We start from the raw sequence: 27,554 nt of genomic DNA on the forward strand, positions 1-27,554 counted from the left end.
TTTCCCCCATGTGCTTTTTTTTAAATTATTTTATAAGCAGGTATTTTTGTAAAAATTAAACCTTTGGGAAAAGGAGTTAGAGTATGATGGTTATAATGTTTCTATAAATTTCTCAATAATTTCCTCTAATAATAAAGCACCTAGAAACCGAAGAGGAACTGAAAGTTGCTCGTTGTCACCTGAAAGAACAGGAGGAAACTATTGATAAGCTGAGAATGAATCTTTCCGAGAGGGAAACTGAACTCTCCAGCCTTCGAAAGGAATTAGAAACAACTAATAATGAATTACAGAAAAAGGTAAATTGGGGATGAAGGGCATGTAGGAAAAAACCTGAGGGAACTAGTTAACTGAACTACAGAAACTAATTTTGCATGCTAGATTGTTATGCATAACATTCTGGGTGTTTTTCCTTTAGAAACAAAAACAGATCTGGGACTCCTGGGTGACTCAGACTGTTAAGCATCTGCCTTCAGCTCAGATCATGATCTTGGGGTCTTGGGATCAGGCCCCACACTCAACAGGAAGCCTGCTTCTCCCTCTATCTCTACCTCTTTCCCCCCATCCTCTTGCTCTCTGTCAAATAAATAAAATCTCTTAAAAAAAAAAAAAAGGAAAACAGATCTGTATATATACACACACATACACATATATAAATACACACATTTTACATGTATGTATATTTTGGCTGTTAATTTATTATTATTTTAAGATCCAAGAGCTTCATGAGAAAAAGGAACAATTTATTAGGACCAAAGAAATCACTGAGATGCAGGAAAAAATGAGTGAACTGGAGCAATTAAAGGAGCAACTCAAAGTCAAAGATTCATCATTACAAAGTGTAGAAAGTGAGAGGCTCAAGTTGACTGAGAAACTTCAGGAAAGTCAAGATAAAATAAAAATTATAATTAAGGAAAGAGATGAACTGAAAAGGGTGCAGGAGATTCTTCAGATGGAGAGAGACCAACTCAAAGAAAACATTAAAGAAGGTGTAGCTGAAGTAAGTGTCCTTCTTCTAATTTTTTTTAGGTACAAAAATAATGCTAAGGTAGTTAACAGTGATATTCAGTGTTATTAACTTTTATTCAATCAGAAAGGGACTGAAAATCAAAAAGGAACTAAAAACTACTTATGTTCTTTTGAAGGAGTACCAACAAACCATTAGTATGAGGAATATTTCAAAGAAGACAGACCAAAAAGCAAATATTGAGAGAGATGCAGAAAATTCAGATGCTGAATCACAGGAAAAGGTAAGGTCTTATTTTGTTAAGTTGGAAAATGACATCTGATTATTATGTTGCTCATTTCCCTGTGGAAGAAAACAGTATGTACATTAGATAAAATGTAAAGATGACTGACTTAATTTAGAAATAATTCCTCTTTTTCCTACAAATTTCTGCCTGTGTCCTAACTTGTTTTATTTTCTCAGATTCCAGAACTTCAGGAAAAAGAACATCAGCTTCTTATGATGAAAGCTGTCAGTGAGACTCAGGAAAAAATATGTGACGTGGAATACTTCAAGAACAAGTTTGAGGCCCAAAAGTCAATTCTGGAAAATACAGAAATGGAGAATGTAAGGTTAACTCAGAGACTTCATGAAAACCTTGAAGAAATGCGATCTGTTACCAAAGAGAGAGATGATCTTAGGAATATAGAGGAGACTCTCAAAGTAGAGAGAGACCAGCTTGAGGAAAACCTGAGAGAAACTGTAATTAGAGTAAGTTACCCTCTTCCCCCCATCCCGTAAATATGATTTTGTGTCCTAAAGGAACCATGGGTGATAGGGTTGGTGGGAATGTAAAACTTGCCCAAACTTGGGGAAGGTTGGAGGGGGGATATTTGGTATTATCTTTCAAATATTTCGATAAGTTTATTCATTGACCCCAAAAGTCCAGTCATAGCTATTTATCTTGTACACATTAACACAAATTGTGCAAAGATACCTGTAGAAGGATATCCATTGCAAAAAATTGTAATAATAAAACAAAGCAAACAAAAAAATAGGAAAAATGCTTAATGTCCATTAGCAGGGGACTGGTTAATTAAGTGCCACACATTCAGACCACAGAATACTAGGCCATCAGTAAAGAAAGGTAGTACCATGGTGCTGATTTGGAAATATCCTATTAAGGAAAAGGGTAAATTGTGGAGTAATATATCTAGCATGTATTGACATTTAAGATGAACTTAGAGGATGAGTCCTAATGGAGGCGGGGGGCATAATTACCTCTTATCTTCTCACTGCTTAAATTTTGTTACTCTGAATATATCATTTTCCTCTTTCTAATGTTAAAGGAGCTGGAAAAACAAGAGGAACTAAGAATTGCTTATATGCATGTGAAAGAGCACCAGGAAACTATCGATAAACTCAAGGGCCTTGTTTCTGAGAAGACAGGTGAAATATCAAATATGCAAGTGGATTTAGAAAACTCAAATGCTGCCTTAAAAGCACAGGTATTTTATTTTTTAATTTGAGAGTTTGAATTAGGTCCTCTGTGTAATGAAACAGGATATGAATTATCCTAAAATTAAAGGCAAAGATGGGCCTTCTTAATTTCAAAAGGGTTATTTAGCATTTTTTTCAATATCTGTCTATATCTTTATTTTATGATTATCTCAAGATCCAAGAGCTTCAGGAGAAGGAACATCAACTTCTGAAGGTAAAAAATGATCTCAGAGAAAATATGGATCAAACAGAGCAATTGAAGAAGCAGTTAGAGACCCAGAGTTCAACCCTGGAAAGTGTAGAAACCGAGAAGTTAAGGTTAAGTCTGAAACTTCACGAAAACCTTGAAGAAATAAAATGTGTCACTGAGGAAAGAGATGGCCTCAGAAGTGTGGAGGGAACCCTTAGGATGGAGAGAGACCAGCTCAGGGAAAGCCTCAGAGAAAAAGAAACTAAAGTAAGTCACTCTTCCTATACTAGTGAGTAAACGTGATGTTTTCCTGACAGCAATAAGCCTTTCTTTGACGTAAGTGACAGTGTTGGTGTGAGTGAACTGATAACAGAATTTCAGGCGGGTAATTTGGTATTGTTCTAAAAATATCAAATTCTGTAAACAGTTTTTTTTTTTGTAGATTTCATCCTACATGTATATTTATATACTACACAAACACACATATACCACAGGTTGTTCATTGTAGCAATTTGTAATAAAAAGTGGGAAACAATCTAAATGTCCATAAGAAGGAAACTGTAAATATGATATATCAGAATACTAGGCAACACATTAAAAAAAAAAAAAAAAAGAAAGAAAGAAAGAAAGAAATTTGAATGTCCTGATTTGGAAGCCCAAATCACTCAGAGGGAAAAGCAAATTTTGAATAGTATATAGATCACGTGTTTGCCTCTCAAAAGTAGAAGTAGGTTGTGGGGAGGTGAGGATTGGGAAAGAGAGATAGGAAAATCTTAAAACTTCCTAAACTTATTCTTAACTTATCCTTATCCTTAACTTATTCTACAACAAAGATGTAGACTAAAAAGTAATAGTTTTATTATTTATACTAAGGAAATATATCACTTTCAGAAAAAAAAAATGCTAGTTAATATTAAGCTGTGTCACCATTCTTAAAATTTCTCTAATGATACAGGACCTGGAAAAACAAGAGGAACTAAGAATCGCTTACATGCATCTGAAACAGCACCAGGAAACTATTGATAAGCTCAGAGGCCTTGTTTCTGAGAAGACAGATGAAATATCAAATATGCAGTTGGATTTAGAAAATTCACATGCCAAATTACAAGAAAAGGTATGGAGAATGTGCTTGTTTGGATATTTGATTTATTTGTGCCCAAAGTCCTTTGGGGATATAAAACTGTTTAGCCACGTTGGAAAACATCTTGGGAGTTTTTACTAGCGCTGAACATATACCTCCCTGTGGCTCAGCATTTCTGTTCCTGAGTGTACATAAGAGGAAACAATGCATACTTCCACATAAAGTTATGTACAAGAATGCTCATAACAGTTTTATAATCATAATGGCAAAAAAATGGAAGACAAGTGAAATGTCTGTCAATAGGAGAATGGATGAGTACATTGTGATTTTAAGTTCCAAAGCAGGCAAGACTCATCTAGGATGCAAAAATTTCAGAATAGTGGTGAGCTCTAGGAGGGGGTGCACACAGGAACTTTGTGGAGTGCTAGACAGTTTTTAAATTTTAGTCTGGGTTATAATTATATAGATGTATACCATACGTCAAGAATAATTAAACTTTACACTTAAGATTAATGTGCTTATATATATTATACCTCAAGAGTGCCTGGGTGGCTCAGTCAGTTAAATGTCTACCTTTGTCTCAGGTCATGATCCCTGGGTCCCAGGGCTGAGTCCCACATTGGGCTCCCTGCTCAGCAGGGAGTCTACTTCTCCCTCTGCCCCTCATCCTGCTTGTATTCTCTCCTCTCTCTCAAATAAATAAATAAATGAAAGTCTTTTAAAAAAATTTATACCTCGAAGGAAAATAAATTTTGTGTAAAATTATGCAGAATATTAATGAGCAACATAGGAAGATATTGTCTTAATCAATTTAAAAACTATTCTTTATTCTTTCCTTAAAAACTATCTGTATCCTAACACATTATTTTATGATTATCTTAAGATTCAACAACTTAAGGCAAATGAACATCAACTTTTTAAGTTAAAAGAAGATGTCAGTGAATCACAGAAAAAAATGTCTGAAATGGAGCGATTGAAGAAACAATTTAAGACCCAAAGTTTAACTCTGGATAAAATAGAAATGGAGAACTTAAATTTGGCTCAGAAGCTTCACGAAAACCTTGAAGAAATGAAATCTGTAATAAAAGAAAGAGATAATCTGAAATTGGAGAGAGACCAGCTCCAGGCAAACCTACAGGAAACGATAAGTAGAGTGAGTTGTGTGTGCTCTTTATATATCTATCCAGTATATGTGGTTTTTTGTTTTTGTTTTTGTTTTTTCAGTATATGTGGTTTTAATGCCAGAAGCTTCCTTCTTATAATACTGTTGGTGAAAATTTAAATGTTATAATCTTTTAGGGAGACATTTTGACACTGCCTTATTAAAGATTTGTCAGCATATATATCTGCTACAGTGATTCTATCTGTAGTAATTTATCCTACCAACATATTCACACATTTGGGCAAAAATACAACATTTATTGCAACATTATGAGTGCTGACAGAAATCTAGAAGTATCCACTAATAAGGCACTGGCTAAGTGAGGTCCATTTGTATAATGGGTTACTAAGCATGAGAATGGGCCCTTTTTATGTGTTAGTGATTTAGAATGATGTCCTAGTGGTATGGGAGAGAAAAAAGCAGTGGCAGAATGCACCAGGCTGCCCAACCAGGATGGAGGAGGCTAGGGAAAGGTGTTTTAGTTTGTATCCTTCTGGATACAATTCTGTATCCTTTGGATATAATTCTGTATCCTTCTGGATACAAATTGTATCCAGAAGGATACAATTCTAATCTGGGGGTGGTGTGCTGATTGTTTTTAATTATGAGCATGCACTTTTTAAGATTTTGTTTAACTAGTTCATCACTAAGGAAAGGTAATGTGCCTTGATATAATAATATTTCTCAATTTCTTCTAATAAAGGATTTGGAGACACAACAAAAACTAAAAATTGCTCATATGCATTTGAAAGAACACCAAGAAACTATTGATAAATTCAGACAGAGTGTTTCAGAAAAGACAACTCAGATTTCAAATATTCAAAAGGATTTAAATAAATCTAAAGATGAGTTACAGAAAAAGGTATGTGTTGTTTTGTTCTTTGGGGTATAACTGTCTAAAACCATTTGTGGAATGAGATAAGATATAGATACAGATATATAGATAGAGACATAGATGTACATGTATAACCAGTAAACACTATTTTCCTTCCTTGAAGGAATTCTATTTGCATTCTAACTTGTTTTATAATTATCTCAAGATACAAGAACTTCAGAAAAAAGAGCTTCAACTTCTTAAAATGAAAGAAGATGTCAATAAAACTCATAAAATTATAAACAAACTGGAACATTTGAAGCAGCAATTTGAGGCCCAAAATTTATCTATGCAAAGTGTGGAAATGGATAACTTATACTTGACTAAGAAACTTCATAAAAGCCTTGAAGAAATAAGAATTTTAGCTAAGGAAAGAGATGAGCTAAGGAAGATAAAAGAGTCTCTCAAAATGGAAAGAGACCAATTCAGAGAAATCTTAAGAGAAATGATAGCTAGAGTGAGTTCAGAATCTTCCCTAATTTAGTCACTGTTTATAAGAATCAAGCTTTTTTGGAAAGGGGAATAATTTGGTTTTATTGTTGTGGGGTTTTGGGATTTGTTTTGTTTTGGGGGGACTTGTGGGGTTTTTTTTCTTTTTTCTTTTTGGAAATTTCTACTAACAATAAAGAATAATGGGGAAACTATAATTTTTCACACAAATAGAAGATTATACTGTTTTAAAAGAAGCCAAAATATTTTTCAGGAAATATCATTTTAATTATTTACTTTTAAGAAAAGATTTGTTGGGGCACCTGGGTGGCTCAGTGGGTTAAAGCCTCTGCCTTAGGCTCAGGTCATGATCCCAGGGCTCTCTGCTCGGCGGGGAGCCTGCTTCCTCCTCTCTCTCTCTCTCTGCCTACTTTGATCTCTGTCTGTCAAATAAATAAATAAAAATCTTTAAAAAAAAAGAAAAGAAAAGATTTGTTACATAATGCAGACTATTTTCTTTAATGTAATTTTTAAAAGGGTTTTTTAAACCAGGAAATGGCATTATCCTCAATAGAAAAAGATATGAAGGACTAGATTTGTAAAACAATAAGTGCCCATTTCTCTGCCTCCACAGGACAGAATTTTAGGCATGCGGCCTTCTCAGTAAAGTTGGAGGGAGGTGGCCAGACACACAGAGGAAGGAAGTTGAGCCAGTGTGACTGTCTTAACGTATTTACAATCACATCTTAAAAAACTCAGCTGAACCCTCTAGAAAATAACATAAATTTCAGATAAAAAAGAAATTGTATAAAACTCTTTTTTTATTCTCATAATTCAGCAGGAATAGAAGACTGTGTCATTGGCAGTATTATCAATAGAAACATGGACACTTGGGAACCATCCTTATGAGGACCCTAACTAAATTTGTAAAGAATAAAAAAAAATTCAACAAATATTTATATAAACAGTCATTCTTCTAAGTAGTGTAGTGAATAAATGGGAGAAAAGGTTTTATTTTATACTTCTAATCGGAAGTACAAAATGTAACAGGATATGCATTTTGTGTTCCAGGGTACTGGGAGGAGTATGAATAGAGATATTTCAGGTGGTTTTGCTAATGTATTATTTGGCAGCAATTCTAGAGAATAATTCTAATTCAGAGACTTGGAATTGTAAGAATCAGGTATAAATCTAATATTTAGTTTTCAACTCTGATGGTTACAGGAATAAATCCCACCTCAAGGGGCACCTGGGTGGCTCAGTGGGTTAAGCCTCTGCCTTCGGCTCAGGTCATGATCTCAGGGTCCTGGGATCGAGCCCCGCATCGGGGGGTCTCTGCTTGGCAGGGAGCCTGCTTTGTCCTCTCCCTCTCTGCCTACTCGTGATCTCTCTCTGTCAAATAAATAAATAAAATCTTTAAAAAAAAAAAAAAAATCCCACCTCAAAAAATATGTGGTTCTTCCACATTTTTTCTCAATGAGTTGAGGCCACTCACTACAATATTTAGTAGTAGTGTTATTCATTTTCTAGACATTTTTAACTTTGTTTTTGAGTTATAAGTTTATAATTCCATTATTGAAATGATGGGGAAAAATGTAATTAGAAAAACATACAAACATTATATGTGGATGTAGTTATAGTTGAAGCTTGTTTATTTCTTTGTACCAATACAGGACCAACAGAACCATAAAGAGGTAGTAAAATATGAAAAACAGTTACAATGTAATGAAAAACACTACCTCACAGAAAGCCTGAGAGAAAAGTGCTCTAGGATAAAAGTAAGTGCCTTATGTTAAAATTACAAATGAACATTGGTATTCTTCTAAAGGCCTAAATGAAATCCAAGGAACATCTATGGAATGAATAGAAAGTGCTCAGTGTTTTTTTAAACTTTATGATCTAGTGTAGGTGTGCATGTGCGTGCATATGTGCATACATAAACACACAAAACAGTGGCAGGTTATGATTTTAAGGCCCTACTGGAAAGGTGGTATTTGAGCAAATATCTAAAAGAGGTAAAGGATTAAGACTTAAAGCTGCCTGGGGGAAGAATAGGATGAGAAGAAAAAATAGGGCGTACAAAGCTCTTGAGGCAGAAGCCTGCCTGATGAGTTCACAGAGCATTAAGAAGGGGGAAAGCTGATAACAAATGAGGTCAGAGAGCTCATGGGGAAGATGCAAGCTGTGGGGCCTTGAAAGATCTTTGGGTTTTACTCTGAGTAAGATGGAGACCTTTTGGAGGGTTTTGACCATGAGAGAGACGTGATCTGACTTACATTTTAAAGGGATGACTCTGATTGTTGTGTTGAAAATGGACAAAGTGGAAGCAGGAGGAATATTTGAGAGACTAAATTCAATAATCCAGACCAAGATGATGGTGGCTCAGCCTAAAGAGGTATCAGTGGAAGCAGTGGGAAGTACTTGGATTCTGAATATATGCTGAGGGAAAAGGCCATCACGACTGTCACTCCTCTCTGAATGCAAGATTCCTAAAGAATTTTTGTGTGTGTTTATGTCACTTAGCACATTCCTATCAGAATATGTATTAAAAGTACAAATGAAGTAATAAAAAGTAATATGTACTTTAAAAAAGTATTAAAAAATATGTATTAGAAAGTAAAAAAGTAACATGTATTAAAAGTACAAATCAAGGACTACACAGTGCTGTTCCTTAGCATAATGTGATTCATACTAAGACCAAAGGCAGGAATCCCCTTTCCAACATCCCAGATAAATGAACACCTAGCTTTTCCTTAAGTTATTGAACAGGAAGGTCATTATTGTCAACAGCCCCTTATTCCATATTTAGCACCCTGAATTAAATGTGTTATTTATTTATTATATGACTAACAATTTGAACTACTGTGTTCCTCCACTTATACTTTGACTGGTGTGTCCTCTGTGTGGCCTCTAGTCATTTGAGCTCAGAGGCCAGACCTTTTGAGTGTCTACCATATGCACTAATACCAGGTGCTTTTACCTCATGAGATGATCTTTATTGCTCCATTTACAAATAAACTGAAGCTTTGAGAGGAAGTTTAGTAGTTGCCTAAGTTCACATGGCCGACCTTCGAAAGGTCATCTTTGAAATCAGGATTTGAAATCAGGTATAAGTTTAAAACTTAAATATGGAAACATTTTTACAAATAAAATTTAATTTCCTTTAAGTCATAATGTCTGTATATAATTTATAGATTACAAATAGACACAGATATCCTATAACATTTACTTTCCCCCAGAAAACTTTGTGACAATTACCATAATCTTCATTTTGTAGCTGGGAAACTGGCTCAATGATTTCCCTAGTCAGGAAGTAGCAGAGATAGAACCTGAACTCTAACTCTGATAAAAAGTTAGAAAACTCAGATTCTAGGCAGATAAATAGAAATGTGTAAAGAGATTACACCAAGCTGGCAAATAGCTAGTGTGAGTCTTTGTGAGCCAGCCTTCAGTCTTGAACTATAATACATACTAGATTGAATTCACTCAAATTTATCTTCACTCTTTGTAGATGGTCATTTGAATCACGAGTACTCAAAAAACTTAAGAAAATGTATCAAAATGATAACAGTGGTTGTTTCTGGTTTTCTTTGTTTTTAAATTTTTTTAATTTCACAGTAATTAAATATTATTTCTATAATTCAAAATCAACAATAAGACTTCTTTTTTTTTTAACCCAAAGGTCTTAATTTATTTCTGTACTAAGCAGAAAATGTTAAAGCATAAGTTTTGTTACAATTCTAGGGCAAGGATCATAGGGAAAGAGAGGGGAAAAAAGAAACAAGATGAAACCAGAGAGGGAGACAAATCATAAGAGATTTAATCTTAAGAAACAAACTGATGGTTGCTGGAGGGGAGATGGCTGGGTGGATGGGGTAATTGGGTGATGGACATTGGGGAAGATACGTGTTATCATGAGCACAGGGTATTATATAAGACAGATGAATCACAGACCTGTACCCCTGAACCAAATAATACGTTATATGTTAACTAACTGAATTTACATTAAAGAAATTAATTTAAAAATGAAAAAGAAAAACAATTCTAGGGCAAGGACTATTTGTTGTTAAGTTAGGATGAATTGTTAAACTGAACGATTTCTAATTTTCCTTAGGAGCTTCTGAAGAGATACTCAGAGATGTATAATCATTATGAGTGCTTAAATAGACTATCCCTTGACTTGGAGAAAGAAGTTGAAACCCAAAAAGAGCTTTCAGCTAGAGTAAAAGCAAACCTCTCACTTCCATATCCACAAATCAAACAAATTCAAAAACTTCTCACCGCAAACCAAAGATGTTCAATGGAATTCCACAGAGTCATGAAGAAACTTCAGGTACCATCTTTTTTAGTAATATCTTTGTAAATATTGCTATAAATTTTAGTTTTAACATCAGTGTATTTAAGTCCTATGTCCTACTTTGGGAGTTGGCATATTTGCTATTTAGTATATTTACTGCTTAATTAATGTGCATCTCAGAATAGTATATGTAAGACCCACTGTGCCTCTAGGACCTGTTCATTCAACAAAACTTGAGCTCTACCTGTGAGCCTAGAAACCATCATGGTGCTCCAGATACAGATAGGAATAACATCTCAGGTATATCCTGCTCTAGCACACAAGGCAAACATATAAGGAGCCAGTAAATGTGATAGAACCACATGCAGGTTGTGTGACATATCAGATAAAGAGTTACAGAAAAGGAAATTGCAGGAGAAGCTGGAGTCCGTAGTAATGCTTAGAGTTCTTTTTGCAGATGATGGGAGCCACTGGGCAGATATTTTTAAGTGGTAGCAGTAGCATGACCAGATTACCATTTTAGCTACTGCACCGTACAAAAGCAATGAATTTGTGGCAGAGAGAAGAGACAAGAGGCAGTGATAGTGGTCCAGATGAGATATTTTAGGTGACCATATTACTAGGAAAGGATTCATGGGCACAGGAAGGATAAAAGAAATTAAATACTCAGCAGCTTAAAATAGTAGGTTCATGTGATGGAGAGTGGAGGTAAGGCGGGAGATGCTTAGATTGAGTGCCGGGATTTGAGCATGGCCAGGTTTGTGGAGAGTGGTTACCATTAACTGACAAAGAGAAAAGAAAAAGGAGCAAGGCAGGCAAGGCAGGAAAAACAATCAGGTGTTTAGTTTGAGATGTTTTGAAGTAGAAATAGCCATGATGGAGCATTCAAGAAGAGAAACAAGTAGGCACTTAGTTGTGAGTCTGAGGTTTGTCAGAAGACAAGTCAGGACTAGAGATAAAGGTTTGGAATTCATCAGCATATAGATGCTAGATAATACACATATGAGTAAGGTCACCCAGAAAGTGTAGTAGAAAAATAAGAGCCTTGGGATAAGATGAGAACTCTGGAAAAGATAAATTTTCAAGAGGCAGTAGCAGAAAAGAGAGCAACAAATGGATTTGAGGTTGGAAATGGCAGAGACAGGAGAAAATCAAGCAAAAGTGGTATTGCTCAAGTCAGTGGAGGACAGCATATCACAGATGAAGTGCTCAAGAGTGGCAGATACTGGGGCACCTGGATGGCTCAGTCAATTAAGCAACTGCCTTTGGCTCAGGTCATGATCCCGGGATCCTGAGATTGAGCCCCACATCGGGCTCCCCACTCGGCGGAGAAACTGCTTCTCCCTCTCCCTCTGCTTGCCACTCTGCCTACTTGTGCTCATTTTCTATCTAAGTAAATAAATAAATCTTAAAAAAAAAAAAAAAAAGAGTGACATATTTCAAACAGCCAGCATATGAATTGGAACCATGCCCTCCATTTGTTGATAATAGAGCTTATTGTTGACCTTTGTCAGAACACTTTTAATTGAGTGGTTAGGGAAGAGCCAGATTCTAAGAGGTTAAGGAGTGGTGGAAATTGAGGAGGTAGGGAGTTCCTGTCTGTCTTTTCCAGGTAGATTGCCTCTCAGGCCCTGGTATTCTTCCACAAATAACTGGCAATCAGATATCCAGAATTTATCCAGGAGGTCCATGGAACATATGCCATTCAAATTATTGTCACCTTGAGGCCAAACATCTCACTACATGTGAGAAGTACATCTTGAGGCTGGTATACCCACTTTGGTTACCCAACCAAGGTAGGCAGGAGAGGATGTTGAAAATGAATCCCAGGTATCTAGCTGGGATACCTACGTGATTGGTGATAAAATTAACCAAAAAGTTAGCAGAAGGGAAAGGTGAGTTTATAGGGAAAGAGATTATGTTACATTTTAACAGTGAATCTGAGGTAATTGTAGGACATCCATGAGATGTAGCCAGTAGGGAATCCGAAATAAGGAACATGAAGTCTAGAAGTTATTCTCGCAAGATACTGGGAAAAGAAAACTGGGGCTAGAGAGAGGCTTTTTCCTCTTCCTCACTTACCAGAGGATATAGATAAACAAGAGATGCCATCCCTCTTTGTCTTGAGGGTTTAAACTTTCCTCTAAATGTGATAAAAGGTTCATTTCCCAATTTGTTTTTCACAAGTATGTGTTAAGCCATGTTACAAAGATAAAGGAAGAACAACATGAATCCATCAATAATTTTGAAGTGATTTTTATTGATGAAATGGAAAAGCAAAATGAATTGCTAATTAAAATACAGCAGCTTCAACAAGATTATGATGTACCATCCAGAGAATTAACAGACCTCAAGTTGAGCCAGAATGTGGATCTACATATTGAGGTATTATTTGTTTTAAATGGTTTCATTAGTTTTTAACCCTTTTTATCATATAGAGAAGGTAACTTTGCATGCGCTTAGAACCATTTTCATTTTTCGGAAATTAAAAATATGTTGCAGAGTGACTACTGGCCAGATGTAAAGAGTACGAGGACTCCACAGACACAGAAAAATGGATTTAGTCCCAACAAGGGGGAATTCATAGAACCCCATAATGAGTTTCCAAATGCTTTCTAAAATGTCCTAGATCCGTGGCTGGGAGTCAGGAACAATGTTATTACAACTTGTCATGGAGTATCCTTTCTCTCCCCCAGCAGTGTGAGGCTGGCATCCAGTTCCAACATGCGTGGAAGGCCTGGTGCACAGAAAAGCTACATGCAGAAGCCCTGCATATGTATGAGTAGTAGTCACAGATAGTTTTGGTGGTTTTTAATTCCAGCAGAAAGAATTTGTAGACATTCCTTACATAGCTTATACTGCCAGATTTTTATTATTCAAATAACTAGAACAAAGGTTTAAATTAGAATTATGTTTTATTTCAATATACTCAAAATATTAAGATGAGAGTTCAGTAAGGTATTTTCCCCTTTTACTGATATTTGTATGATATTTAGATAAAAACTCTTAATGTACAGATGACTCAATACTTATTTTTCAAACAGGAAATTTTCAAAGATCTTTCAGAAAATGACTTCCACTGCATAAAGACGGAATTTCAGCAAGTGCTGAGTAATAGGAAAGAAATGACCCAGTTTTTGGAAGAATGGTTGAATACTCATTTTGATATAGAAAAGCTTAAAAATGGCATCCAGAAAGAAAATGATAAGATTTGTCAAGTGAATAACTTCTATAATAATAAAATAATTGTAAGTAGTGATTTTTGTTTGTGTGGCTACCTCATTCTTTTTATTGTTCGCTCTAATTTGTCTACCTTTTTCTTAAAAAAGACTTAGAAGAGCAACTTAATCTTAGGTATACTTCTTTAATTTATTTGTATATACTTTATTTTTTGTTTGAAAAAAAATGGGTAAACATGTTCTTCCTCTAACATGTTATATATGCTTCCTTATTAAGATAATTAAAAATAACCACTTACACTTGTAAAGAAGATAAAATTTTGGGGTGTAATAATCAATTTCCACTTAGGGAATCTTGAATGCTCTTCCTTTTCTCACTTCTCACTGCCTCTGGAGGAATTGAGCTTTCCCCCAAGTATTCTCAGACAGAGTAAGACTTGAGCCTCTTTCAGAGCTACGGGCAGCAGCTGTGGCCGCGCCAGAGACAAGTCTGTGCAGCGACGTCATGGAGATGTGCTTTTCATTTTGGTGGTATCACTGCCTTATGCCCTGATCCTTCAGCTCTGAGGTTCAGAGATGTGGTGTATATCTCTGTTCCCAAAGCGACTGGCTCTAGTGTACAGATTCACAAGAACCAATATGGCTTAAGACCAGCTTGTTAATTTGTGTTACCTTCCACCAATCAGAATATTCATTCTGCTCTCAAGTAATCTCTATCTCGTACACCTGGTAAAATATGCAATAGTCAGAAAGTTACTTGTTGTATATGTGGCTGGAGCAAAGGGAGCTAGATTAATATTAAAACCTCTGAAATTGGTTTTACATTTCATATGTTGGGTAGATCTTGTTTGACACTTTAATTTCATCTGAAAACTATACTTAAATCACACTGAAATATAGATAATGTTTTTAAAATATGCTTTCCTGTGAAGTGTGTAAACCTGGCGATTCACAGACCTGTACCCCTGGGGATAAAAATATATGTTTATTAAAAATAATAAAAAAAAATTTAATTTAAAAATAAATAAATAAATAAAATATGCTTTCCTGTGGATATTCCCGTTTGTTGAATACCTCAAACTACCAAAACAGTAAATGACCTACTTCCCAAAAAAAAAAGTTCACAGCAGAGGAAAAGCATAAAAACCCATATTTGAATAAGATAATCCCCATAAAATTTAGTGCTTTTCTTGTAATATTGAGGACCTACTTGTGAATAGAAGGTAGGATTTCTACCATCTGAGCATAGAGATGTAGCTTCTTCTAGCACCTTGAATGTAGGAATTGATAACTTTAATGGTATGAAGCCAGTAGTCCAGAACAAAGAAGAGTCCAGTATTCCAGCAAGAAAACAACTAATTTAGCATCCAAGTCTGATAGAAGTGCCTTAAAGATATAGATAAAACCAATAAGGCATTAATGATGAGAACAAAAAGTATATCCCATAAGAATTAGGAAATAAAAAGATAATATGAGTAATTTCAGAGTTAGCCTTCAGTGTAAAGGAAGGTAGTGATTGTTATTCCATGAACAGAAATACAAGATTTTCCGATTAATTACCAAAGGTCAGTGAATTCTTTTCCCTGTAAACACTGAGGTTTAAAATGAAACAGGAAAATAGATTGCTGTTAAGTTTACTGGATGTACTCTGCTGTTATTTGTCAGTTAAAGTTCATACATGACATCGTAAATGTCATAACATAATGACTTTAACCAACACAGTTCTGCAGATTTCTGCTTCATATGTTAACACTGATCCAATAAAGTGAGATTTAATCATCTTGCAAATCCATACAAATCCTCTCCAGTCCTTATTCTTCTTTTATTCTCATCAACATCCAATGCCTTCTGAAATTCTAGGAACTGAGGCAAACCACAAATGGTCACATTCTTATAAAGTACGGTTCTAGGATGTTCTGAATAATGAATTTCAGCATATGCCTTGTCCTAGAATTCTAGTAGTTTTCATAGTGTTTTTTTTTTTTCTTAAGATTTTTATTTATTTATTTATTTATTTGACAGAGAGAGATCACAAGTAGACAGAGAGGCAGGCAGAGAGAGAGAGGGAAGCAGGCTTCCTGCTGAGCAGAGAGCCCGATGCAGGACCCGATCCCAGGACCCTGAGATCATGACCTGAGCCGAAGGCAGCGGCTTAACCCACTGAGCCACCCAGGCGCCCCCATAGTGTTTTTTATATGTAACTCATTTTAGAGTTATAATGGTGTTTTACTATTTAATAGGCTATAATGAATGAATCTACAGAGTTTGAGGAAAGAAATGCTGCTATAGCCAGAGAATGGGAACATGATCTGAAATCAGTGAAAGAGAAAAATGAACAACTATTCAAAAACTACCAAACTTTGAAGACGTCCGTACCATCTGGTATCCTTGTTCATTCTGCTACAGAGGACAATAAGAATCTTCATGTTACAGCAAGAGCCACACAACTAACCGCAGAGGTGTGTGATTTCTTATAAGATGTTTTTCAATTTGCAATTTGATTAGTTAAAGCTATATTTTATATAACATTTCAGAGTAAAATTATAGTATCAAATGTATTAGACAACATGGACCATGTTTGTGTATGTGATGGGTTTCCTTTTTAAATTGAATTCTATTGTGGCTAATCACTCAAATAACTACAGAGCTATGTATATTATATGACATCTTCCCTTTGAATTATAAAACAGAAGTAACTCATAGCTTAATTTGATTAAGAGGTATATATACCTCTCAAAGTGCCATTACTGTACATTATAAATTGCTTCAATCATGTAACTTTTTATTGAACTATAATCTGTGTCTATTGATAGAACTAGCTTAGAGGGAAAGGGCAATTCAGGTTTTATCTAATTATCATCAAAGCCTTAATATTGGTTAACGTTACATCAAAATTAAAATGGAAGAGTCTAAAAACATAACGGATGTCTTAGTGCAGATTTACCTGGATCTAAGAATCAATACATTATTTGAATGATTCAGTTATTTTATTAACTAGCCTTACTTGGAAATCTCTGAAGCAAACATGCTATTTTATTTTGTTAGCTCACAAAATGATTTAGTGAAGAACCCAAAAGTAAATTGTAATTTATCATTTTTACCAAAATAAATACTTAAGATATCAGCCTCTAGTTTAATGATCAATTACCGGTGGAAACTAGAAGATCACTAGTACAGTTTATTGATTTGCTCATTCCTGCAGACCTCAGTAGCTAGTAGAGTCAAAAATAGCAGAAATATTAACCCTATCTACCAAAGCAATAAAGAAGCAGAAGGAAATTCCATCTTCAGTAATCCCAGGAAATACCCTATCAGATAATTATTATATGCTATTACTTTGGTAATTATGACAAATTAGAGTATCATAGAATAGTTTGGTAATGATACAGAAATAGACAAATAGAGCAGTGGACCCAAGTAGAGAGTTTAGCAGCATATGTACTCAGGGAGGAGAATTCAGTGTTTGATAATGGCAGCAGCCTACTCGGTGGGGAAAAGATGATTTAATTAATGTTTGATTCTGACAACCAGCTAGCCACCTGGGAAGAAATAAATCTGAGTTTCTACCTCACTCAAACAAAAATAAATTCTGGATGGGACAAGAAGAAACAGATATTTTCTAGAAAAACCTGTGTATGTGTGTATGTAGGTGAACAATCTTATAAATATGGACAAATTCAGGTATTTAAATTCAGGTATTTTTTACTTGTAAAAAACTGGAAATAACCTAGATATTCATTGGCAGTTGATGGGTTAACTAATTTATAGTACCTCTAAGAAACAGGACGTATGTATCTGTGAAAACAAAAATGTGGAGAGATCTGTATGTGTTGGTAATGGAAATACATTGTCAGGTTGAAAAAAAACCAAAACTATATATTCAGTATGTTCCTACTGTATGTATGACTGACCATTTTTATAACTATATATTCACAAATGCTCAGATAGACATAGAAAATTTTTTGAAGTATACACTTGAAAGAGTTCAGTAGTGGTTGCTGCTGCGTCAGCTAGGGTTCTGAGACAGGGAAACTTACCCTTCATTACGTGCCTTCCAATTTTTTCTACATACCTGTATTTTTGAATTTTAAAACTAGGTAATAAAAATAAAGGAAAAGATATGTTATATGCATTACTTAGTTAACGAGTGTATTTCCTTTAAGTGGTGTTAATTTAAAATGTGTGTTTAATATGCTTAGCACAATACTAACCAGTAAATAAAATAACACTAAACCTTATAATATAAAATTTGGGTCTTTTTAATCCAAGAATCATCAGCTTCTAAATAAAGAAAATAATACTTGTATAAATTGAGTGACATTTGGTTTCTCTTCTATCCTTTGTTAATGCAACCTGAAACATTAATACCTATATATGACCGTCTTTGTCTTACACTAACATACTGTGATTCTGCCTGCATGGCACATCTCATATGCGGACTTTTTCTAACAGAAAATTCAGGAGCTGGAAACTTCTCTGCGTGAAGCTAAGGAAAGTGCTAAGTACAAGGAAAGCAAGATTATAAAGATGCAGAAAGAACTTGAGATGACTAATGACATAATAGTGAAACTTCAAGCACAAGTTAATGAATCAAATAAATGCCTTGAAAAAACGAAAGAAATGATCCACGTACTTCAGGTAACTTAACGAACTCATTTTCTAATAAAAGGGTTTTTTTTTTTTCTTTTACTGTTGAATTTGGAGGATAATTTGGAACTCCAATCTTTTACTTGAACTTCCTATTACTTATGTAACATCTAAAGTTCAATACTCAAGCTTAAAAAAGCAAGTGGAAATTTAGAAATGAAATGCAAGAGTAGATTTTCATGTAAGATAATGATTATTTTCTATACTCCTAGAAAAATTGTTTTTTAAAGACACATATTCTTTATAATTTAAGATGTGTATTTTTATTTTTCAGAAAAAAAAGCTCATCTAAATATTTACTCTTTATTAGATAAGTATATTTTAAAATTCTTTTTTTTTTTATTTAATCTCATTATTGAGCCCCACCTGGTAGCCTTTTGGCTGAATCTGATCTGTTTACTTTAGAAAGAATAGTAATTTGTCCTGGGATGCCTGGGTGGCTCAGTAGGTTCTGCTCAGGTCATGATTCCAGGGTCCTGGGATCCAACCCCATGTCAGGCTCTCTGCTCTGCGGGAAGTTTGCTTCTTCCTCTCCCTCTATGCATTCTCTCTCTCTCTCTCAAGTAGATAAATAAATTAAGTAAATGAGGGGTGCCTGGGTGGCTCAGTGGGTTAAAGCTTCTGCCTTCAGCTGGGGTCATGATCTCAGGGTCCTGGGATCAAGTCCCGCATCGGGCTCTCTGCTCGGCGGGGAGCCTGCTTCCTCTTCTCTCTCTCTCTGCCTGCCTCTCTGCCTGCTTGTGATCTCTGTCTGTCAAATAAATAAATAAAATCTTTAAAAAAAAAAAATAAGTAAATGAAAGGGGAAAAAAGGAAGCATAGTAATTTGTCTTTGACTGTGAATACCATTACACAAGTCGTACCTTCATTCATCACATCTTTACCACTCCTTTTTGTTTTAGTTCCTACCCTTCTCATGCTTCTTGTGCTTGGGTTTGACCCTAATAGGCACTTAAGTTTGCTATCTCTTCATTTCAGTTAAAATTAGGAGCAAGTCAAGAATGTCTGCTCCTTTCATCATTTTAACAATGTTCTAGTTCTGGTTCATTCAATAAGACATGAAATAGAAGAAGCAATAAAAAATAGTCTCAATCTTGTTAAATGTAAAGCTAAAAAAAAAACAAGAAAATCAATCGTAAAGCTTTATAATTTTTGAGAGTAATTATTTAATAGGTCAAATCACATTTTTACTCAATCAAGATAGATTTGTTGAGTATCCGGTATATGTTGGTTTTTGCTCTGGATGTCATGTATACAGCAGTGGAAAGAAATAAAAGCCCCTCATTTCTTTCAAGGAGCTTACATTCTGGTTCAGGAAGAGAGAAAATAAGCAACTATATATGTATGTCAGATGGTAAAAAATATGGTAGGAAAAAATTAAGCCAGACTAGACAAAGAGTGTGTGGGTACTGGGTGAAAGTGGGGGCATGAGGGAAGCAGATATGATCTTAAAACAGGTTGAGCTGAGGAGAGCTGTACCGCTATGCTGACCTGAGGGGATGGGTAAGCTATGTGGTAGGAGAGCTATGTGGAAGAGTAACAGCCTTCCAAGCAAAGGAAATCACAAATAGTGTATGTATGTTGAAGAAACAAGAAAGGAAGAAACAAGAAAACATACAAAACAAGTATGTATGTTTAAGAAACATTCTCCTGAGCAGAATGAGCAAAGGGAAGAGATGGGAAATAAGGTGAGAAGTAGCAGAGAGTCAAATCATAAAGGGTCTTGCAATCTATTATAAGAACTTTGGTTTTTATTTTGAGTGAGATAGGAAGTCATCAGAGGATTTTGGCAAAAGGATATAATGGTCTGATGTAATTTTTTAAAGCCTGCTCTTTGAAAATAAAATCCAGGAGGGCATGTTTGTTAATGTGACATATCAACTACTACAACAAAGGGACCCAAACTACAGCAACTCCAACAAGAGGGAATCTTATTTCTCTGTCCCATATAAAAGTGTGAGTTTCATGTGAGTTCCAGCTCCCTTCCACGTGATCATTCAGAGGCTTACTTCTCTCCCATCCTGTTTCTCCACCACATCCTCAGGGGCTGTTTTTATGTGCATGGTTAAAGCCAAGTTGTAAACTGTCCATGCCTGGGTTCACAGGAAAGGGACAGATAGAGAAGCTAAAAATCGTCTTAAAATCTCTACTCTTAAAGGCCCTGACCCAGAAGTGGCACATACTCTTTCCTCATATTTCTTGGAGTCAGAGGTGATTCCAGAGTTTTTGACTTGAACAACTAGAAGGATGGACTTGCCATCTATGGAGATGGGAAAGACTGTCAGAAGAGCAAGTCTGAAACCATGGGAGCTAAATCGAAACTAAATTTTGGACACATTGAATTTGAAATGGCTATTGGGGACTCCCAACTTGAGATATGACTAAAGCAGTCATATGTATACACAAATCTATGTATGTATGTATGTATGTACGTATGTATACACATAGACTTGAGGTGTGAGTTTGGGGAATTGTCAGCATATAAAAGTCATGATACTGGACAAAGCCATGAGCATAATGGTTAAGAAATAAGGAGTAACCAAAAGACGCCAAGATGGAGCAGCCAGTTAGTTCATTGGGAGTTGCGGGGGTGGGTGGGTAACAACACAGAGTGCAGACAGCGGTTTCAGTCTCTTCACAGAAGTGAAGGAAGTGTATCAAGATAGGAAGTAAGCAACAAATTTCTCCACATTCTGTGTAAATTGATACAGACATCTATGGAGAGATAAACATCTTTCCTGCTTACCAGAAGTAACTATTTCTGGGGTATGGCATTGTATATTACCTACAGGGAAAGAAAGCAGAACACAAGATATTCATAAAATCTTCATACAGGGTTTTGTTGTTTTGTTTTGTTTTTTTGGTATTATATAAACATTCTATAAAATGCAACAATATTTTAACTCAAGACTTGGCATAAGAAAAACTTTTAACCTATTCACCACTATTTTAAAACATCTTGGATATAGCTGTCTAATATAATAATGTAGGGTTTGTTAATTAAATAGAGGAGAAAGTAATTTGAACAAATGAATCATTAACAATTTTGTTTAAATCTTGATACATTTCCTCTGTTACATCATTACAAATTGTTTATGTCAAGTAGCAGTGAATGGATCAAAAATTTAAACTGTAGTAGAACTTTATGGACATCCTGCATGAGGGGGAAAAAAAGATCTTATTTATAACGGCCACAAAATCTAAAATAAGATGATTGAATGACTAACCTTAACAAAAAATGAGGGCAACATATATGAAAAGAAAAATAAAACTTTAAAAAGAAATATAGAGGAACATGTGGTTTATAAGAAACAGACCATTTCCTAGATTAGAACCTAAATACTATACAATCCTAAGTTTTTCCCAAATTAATTCCTAAATTTCATGTAATTCAAATCAGAATTTCAAAGGAATTCTTTTTCAGATAGAGCGACTAAAGTTTCTCAACTGAAACTCTCTAAAAATACAAATGATAAATAGGTGTTATTAACCATGAACTTTATATTTTCAGTCTTTGCCATTTATTCAGTAAATCTAAGACCATCAATATTTCTTGAGTGCAGCTTTGGTCACATACTATATGTTTGAAATATGGAATTCTGTTATCTTTCATTTCTAATTCAGTATTTTCAGTTTTGATTTCTTTTACATGAGAATGTTTTAAATAATGTTATATATGACTAATTTATTTCATTATATTGTGGCAAAAAACTAATTTCTGCATTTCTAAAATATATTGAAATTTTTAGTGTCATAAATGAATACCTTTTTTTAAGAGTTCTTTGAACTTTTAAAATAATAATAAAACTTTTAAAAGAAAATTAAATCAATGGAAGAGATTAGAGAGCTTAGATATAGACCAACACAAACGCAGCCAACGGATCCTTGACAGGAGAGCAAAGGCAAGTCAGTGGAGAAGTTTAGTCTTAGCAACTAATGATGCTAGAACAACTGGACTTTCACAAACAGAAAAACAAATCTTAACACAAACCTTTTATCTTCCAAAAGGATTAACTCAGTTGATCAAAAATCCAAATGTAGGGACACCTGGGTGGCTCAGTCATTAAGCATCTGCCTTCAGCTCAGGTCATGATCCCGGGATCCTGGGATCGAGTCCCGTGTCAGGCTCCCTGCTTCTCCCTCTCCCCACCCCCGCCTTGTGCTCTCTTTCTCTTAAATAACTCAAAAAAAAAAAAAAAAAAAAAAACTAAATGTAAAAGACAAAACTAAAAAACCCTCAGAAGATAAAATAGAAAACCCAAGTGACTGTGGGTTTGATGGTGTCTTTTTAGATATAACATCAAAAGCATGATCCATGAAAGAAAAAATTGGTAAGCTGGACTCCGTTTAAATTAAAAATATCTGCTCTGTGAAAGACAGTTAAGAAAATAAAAGGACAAGTCACAGACCAAAGGAAAAAATTCTGCAAAACACGTATCTGATAAAGAGCTGTTGTCCTAAATATGTGAAGAACTTTTAAAACTCGATCATAAAAAAGAAAGTCAATTAAAATAAATAAAATCCTTTTTTTTTAAGTCAATTAAAAAACAGACAGCAGGGGCACCTGGATGGCTCAGTGGGTTAAAGCCTCTGCCTTCGGCTCGGGTCATGGTCTCAGGGTCCTTGGATCGAGCCCCGCATCGGGCTCTCTGCTCAATGGGGAGCCTGCTTCCTTCTCTCTCTCTGCCTGCCTCTCTGACTACTTGTAATCTCTATCAAATAAATAAATAAAATCTAAAAAAAAAAAAAAAAGCTTCCGCCTTTGGCTCAGGTCATGATCTCAGGGTCCTGGGATCGAGCCCCGCATCGGTCTCTCTGCTCGGCGGGGAGCCTGCTTCTCCATCTCTCTGTGCCTACCTCTCTGCCTACTTGTGATCTCTCTCACTCTTATAAATAAATAAAATCTAAAAAAAAAAAAAAAAGATACCAGTTCTGAGCAGACACCCCACCTAAGAAGATATATGTGTGACAAATAAGCATATGAAAAGATTCTCAGCATGGTATGTCATACCACTGCACAACTATGGTATCTCAAAATGCCATGATGGCCAAAATCCCATGCACCACACTAAAAATGCTGGTGAGGAGGTAGACCAGTAAGAATCCATTGCTGTAGGACGGCAACTGGGACAGTCAGTTTGAAAGAGAGTTCAGCAGTTTCTTACAAAACTGCCCACGCTCCAGCCAGTCACATGCCCAGGGAGGCACTGACATCAGCATCTGACTCAGAAGGTGGGGTATTGAACTGGTGCTGTGACTAAGCAAACATTGGGCTCCTCCAAGAATGAGCTTATCTCATGCAGTCATCCACCTCCTTAAGCTGATTATCTATCATTTTTTGAGGTTTTGCATCTTTTTCGTCTTTGCTAGCCATGGTATGCGTGTAAACGTTTCTCTGGGGGTTGGGTTGGGAAAGCCTAGAGGAATAAAGAGAGCTCTCTAAGTCCCTATTTATTTATTTTTGTTTAAAGATATTATTTATTTATTTGACAGAGAGAGTGAGATCACAAGTAGGCATAGAGGCAGGCAGAGAGAGTGAGGGGTGGGGGGGAAGAAGCAGGCTCCCCGCTGAGCAGGGAGCCCGATGTGGAGCTCGATCCCAGGACCCTGAGATCATGACCTGAGCCGAAGGCAGAAGCTTAACCATCTGAACCACCCAGGCGCCCCTCTAGGTCCTTATTTAGATGGATTTTATTTTTTGTTCAATATCCATGACTGTGGTACGTGCTAAAAAGAAATGAGTGATTTATTCAGCAGTAATAAGAAATGAGCTATTGAGTCGCAAAGACATGGATGGACCTTAAATGCACACCGTTCATTAAAAGAAGCCAAACTGAAAAGTGATTCCAACTATATGATATTCCGGAAAAGACAAAACCAGGGAGACCGTAAAAAGATCAATGATTGCCAATGGTCCAGAAGGGGTAAGGGAGGAAAGGACGAATAAGTGGAACACGGGGTTTTTAAGATAGTGAATGTATTCTGTATGATATCGTACTAAAGAACATGTGTCATTGTACATTTGTCAAAACCCGTAGAGTATGCAATACAAACAATAAACCCAAACACAGCCTGGAATTTATCAATATTGGCCCATCACTAAAATGTGATGTTAATATATAGGGGAAACAGACAACATGAGGAGGGAGATGGAGCCTGACAAGGATATACAGGAACTCTGTACTCTGCTCAATTTTTCTATAAACCTAAAGTTGCTCTAAAAATAAAAGTCTATTTATAAGAAAGTTTAAATATATGTATGTATTTACATATGATGTTTTTTCTCTGAGTAGAAAGTAGATGTATTTTCAGAACTGGAATGAACCATCTTTGAGTACAAATATCCCAACAACGTTTTATAGTACTTTGTACCTTGAATTCAATTCTAGTTTGATATTTATATTGCCATTCTGACATCTTTTTGTTTCATTTTCCTGATTTACCTTTGTCTACCCATTATTTTCAACCTTTACGTTTCATGTTGTTTATATCATTTTTTAACTGGAGAAAAATTTGTTTTAGGAAATGAAGGGGCACCTGGGTGTCTCAGTAGGTTAAATGCCTGCCTTTGGCTCAGGTCATAATCCCAGGTGTCCCAGGATCAAGTCCTTTGTCAGGCTCCCTGTTCAGTGAGGAGTCTGCTTCTCCCTCTCCATCGGCCCCTCACCCTGCTCATGTTCTCTCTCACTCTCCCTCTCAAATGAATAAAATTTTTTAAAAAATTAAAAAAAAAAAAAAACAGTGAAGGTCATTTGTTCTTAATTCCCTGTTAGCTTCCAATAATTTCATGTATTCTTCACATCAAATATGTACATATTGTTCATTTTAGGGTTAAATTCTGTGCTTTTCACTTTTCATGTATTTGGAGCTTACTGTTTTAAAATGTTCCTACCAAATCCTACAGCTCTTTAAAACTGCTCTGAAATTATTTTTCTTTTCTCTAAAAAAATTAGGACAAAGTTGCTTTAGGAGCTAAACCCTATAAAGAAGAAATTGAAGATCTCAAAACGAAGCTGGTGAAAATAGACCTAGAGAAGATGAAAAATGCTAAAGAGTTTGAAAAAGAGTATGTCAGAATTTCTTATCTTTTTCAGGTTGCTTACCATACTGTTGAAATAGTTTTGTTTTGGTTTTTTTTTTTTTTTGTATTATGGAAACCTTCTGTATTATTACATATTTGTTTTACCTGTAGTTGGATATAAGTACTTATTTGAAATGTTTTAAAATCTGTGATTTTTTTCTGTCTTTTTTAGACAGTTATTGTTAGCATATCATGTTTTGAAAATGCCAAATAAATACTCACAATTATCATTAAAAAAAAAAAAAAAAGTATGTCTTTGCCTTAACTGAACATGACCTTAATAGCTTAAGTTTCGGGAACCCTGGTAGCTCAGTCAGTTAAGCATCTGCCTTTGGCTCAGGTCATTATCCCAGGGTGCTAAGATTGAACCCCACATTGGGGTCCTTGCTCAGCAAAGAGCCTGCTTCTCCCTCTTCCTCTGCCTCCTGCTCCCCCTGCTTGTGCTCTCTCACTCTCTTGCTCTCTCTCTCTGTCAAAAAATAAATAAATCTTTAAAAGGAAAAAAAGCTTAATTTTCCCATCTAAATTTTTTGCATTTTTTCCATCTAAATTTTTTTGCATTAAAAAGTTAACTTTTTAAAATATATGGAAGTATTATTACTACTTTTTAACCCACTGAGCCACCCAGGCGCCCCTATTACTGCTTTTTAAAATAAATACAAACATCCACAGATTTTAAATTTGTTAAATTCTTATTACATCAGCAAATTTTTTAAAAAATAAGCATAGTTATGATCAATTACTAACACAGTGTGTCTTTTGATGCTTCTTGCTGTCTTAAATAAACAGCATAAAAAATGGTCTTTTTATGCTTGAAATTGAATGTTAAGAACCTAAATATATGTGTATCTTTGTGTATTTAGCAGTTTGACTAAGATTTCTGTTGGTTCTCTTAATTTAACTTGTTCTTCCTATTGTGCTTTTGTGTAAAATTGTATATCATTTTAAATTATGGTACCTAGTACCCTAAAAGCATGACTGAGTTCTTTTTATTTATATATACTATATATAATGACATGCCTGAGGTTCTTTATGATATAACATAATGAACATTAAACAGTCAGAGACAGTGAATTAGAAATATAATATTGCCACTTATTATTATATAACCTGACATATAAGCTGTTTAATCTCTCTGGTCTTTGTATTCATAATCAGTAAGGACAGGTTTGTATTAGATGATTTCTTAAGACTCCTTCTGACTCCTAATGCTTTTTGTTCTTCCTCTAAATATTTAACAATGATACCAAATTTGCCCAAAAAGTAGCACTCTGAAGCTTCATGCATTCTAACCAGCCTTCCACTGGTAAGACTATGGGTTTTAGTGAAACTTACACCTATCAGTTTCCTCATTACAAAAAAGCAATTTCAGGGGCACCTGGGTGATGCAGTCAGTTAAACATCTAACTCTTGGTTTCAGCTCAGGTCATTATCTCAGGGTCCTGAGATCGAGTTCTGCATTCGCCTCCACAAAGAGTATTTGAGTTTCTCTCTCCCTCTCCCTCTGGCTCTCTCTCTCTCTCAAATAAATAAATAAATCTTTTTCAAAAAGGCAATTTCACATATAGGATAGAATCAGCAGATACTTTCAGAGTTTCTAAAAGCAGAAAGTCTCATGATTTAACACTGCTGATTAACATTTAGGCCAACAATTCCTAAAATGTCACTTTCTACTAGGGAACAGTGAGCAGAATTTGACCTTTGTATCACATTAGATTAGAGCTGCAGCCAGGGTTTGCTTCCCTGACAGTGTTGAAATGGGTAAAAGTTCTTTTCACTTTTATGCTCTGGTAATTGTATCTGATTAACAAAACTATTGGGCTTCCAGAAACTTAAAAAGAATTTTAAAAATTACTCCTGCAACCAAATAGAATATTTCCAATTTGATGGCGTTACAGCTGTAAAATACTTGATACCCTACTGCCATTTATGGGTTTTGTGTCAATGTGATATATCTTATTGATAGCAGTTCTGTTTATTCTTCCATCAAAAACTAGTTGCAAAGCTTTTACATGTTTCTGTTGTTCATTCTAGAATTACTTCTACAAAAGCCACTGTAGAATATCAAAAAGAAGTTATAAGGGTATTGAGAGAAAATCTGAGAAGAAATCAACAAGCCCAAGATACCTCAAGTAAGTAGAAAATACTGATATTGCCAGATTCTTTCCATC

The 27,554-nt window shown here is 35.2% G+C and overlaps 1 protein-coding gene across 2 annotated transcripts in view; it reads left to right on the forward strand.

Annotated features, from left to right (window-relative positions):
• CENPE (centromere protein E) overlaps positions 1 to 27,554 on the forward strand; it is a 76,973-nt gene that overhangs the window by 42,941 nt on the left and 6,478 nt on the right. Inside the window, exons 31-48 of one of the 2 annotated variants that reach the window (XM_032860620.1) lie at positions 138 to 296; positions 710 to 997; positions 1,143 to 1,247; positions 1,427 to 1,714; positions 2,293 to 2,451; positions 2,619 to 2,900; positions 3,589 to 3,747; positions 4,598 to 4,867; positions 5,580 to 5,738; positions 5,917 to 6,207; positions 7,853 to 7,957; positions 10,294 to 10,512; positions 12,664 to 12,861; positions 13,521 to 13,724; positions 15,896 to 16,114; positions 18,108 to 18,293; positions 25,256 to 25,368; positions 27,418 to 27,515. In XM_032860620.1, coding sequence (XP_032716511.1) covers positions 138 to 296; positions 710 to 997; positions 1,143 to 1,247; positions 1,427 to 1,714; positions 2,293 to 2,451; positions 2,619 to 2,900; positions 3,589 to 3,747; positions 4,598 to 4,867; positions 5,580 to 5,738; positions 5,917 to 6,207; positions 7,853 to 7,957; positions 10,294 to 10,512; positions 12,664 to 12,861; positions 13,521 to 13,724; positions 15,896 to 16,114; positions 18,108 to 18,293; positions 25,256 to 25,368; positions 27,418 to 27,515 — 3,502 coding nt within the window. The remainder of the gene's footprint in view (positions 1 to 137; positions 297 to 709; positions 998 to 1,142; positions 1,248 to 1,426; positions 1,715 to 2,292; positions 2,452 to 2,618; positions 2,901 to 3,588; positions 3,748 to 4,597; positions 4,868 to 5,579; positions 5,739 to 5,916; positions 6,208 to 7,852; positions 7,958 to 10,293; positions 10,513 to 12,663; positions 12,862 to 13,520; positions 13,725 to 15,895; positions 16,115 to 18,107; positions 18,294 to 25,255; positions 25,369 to 27,417; positions 27,516 to 27,554) is intronic. The other variant, XM_032860628.1, reaches the window with a different exon arrangement.

Source organism: Lontra canadensis, unplaced genomic scaffold, assembly GCF_010015895.1.
Source record: "Lontra canadensis isolate GAN:19392208 unplaced genomic scaffold, GSC_riverotter_1.0 scaffold1, whole genome shotgun sequence".
NCBI lineage: Eukaryota > Metazoa > Chordata > Mammalia > Carnivora > Mustelidae > Lontra > Lontra canadensis.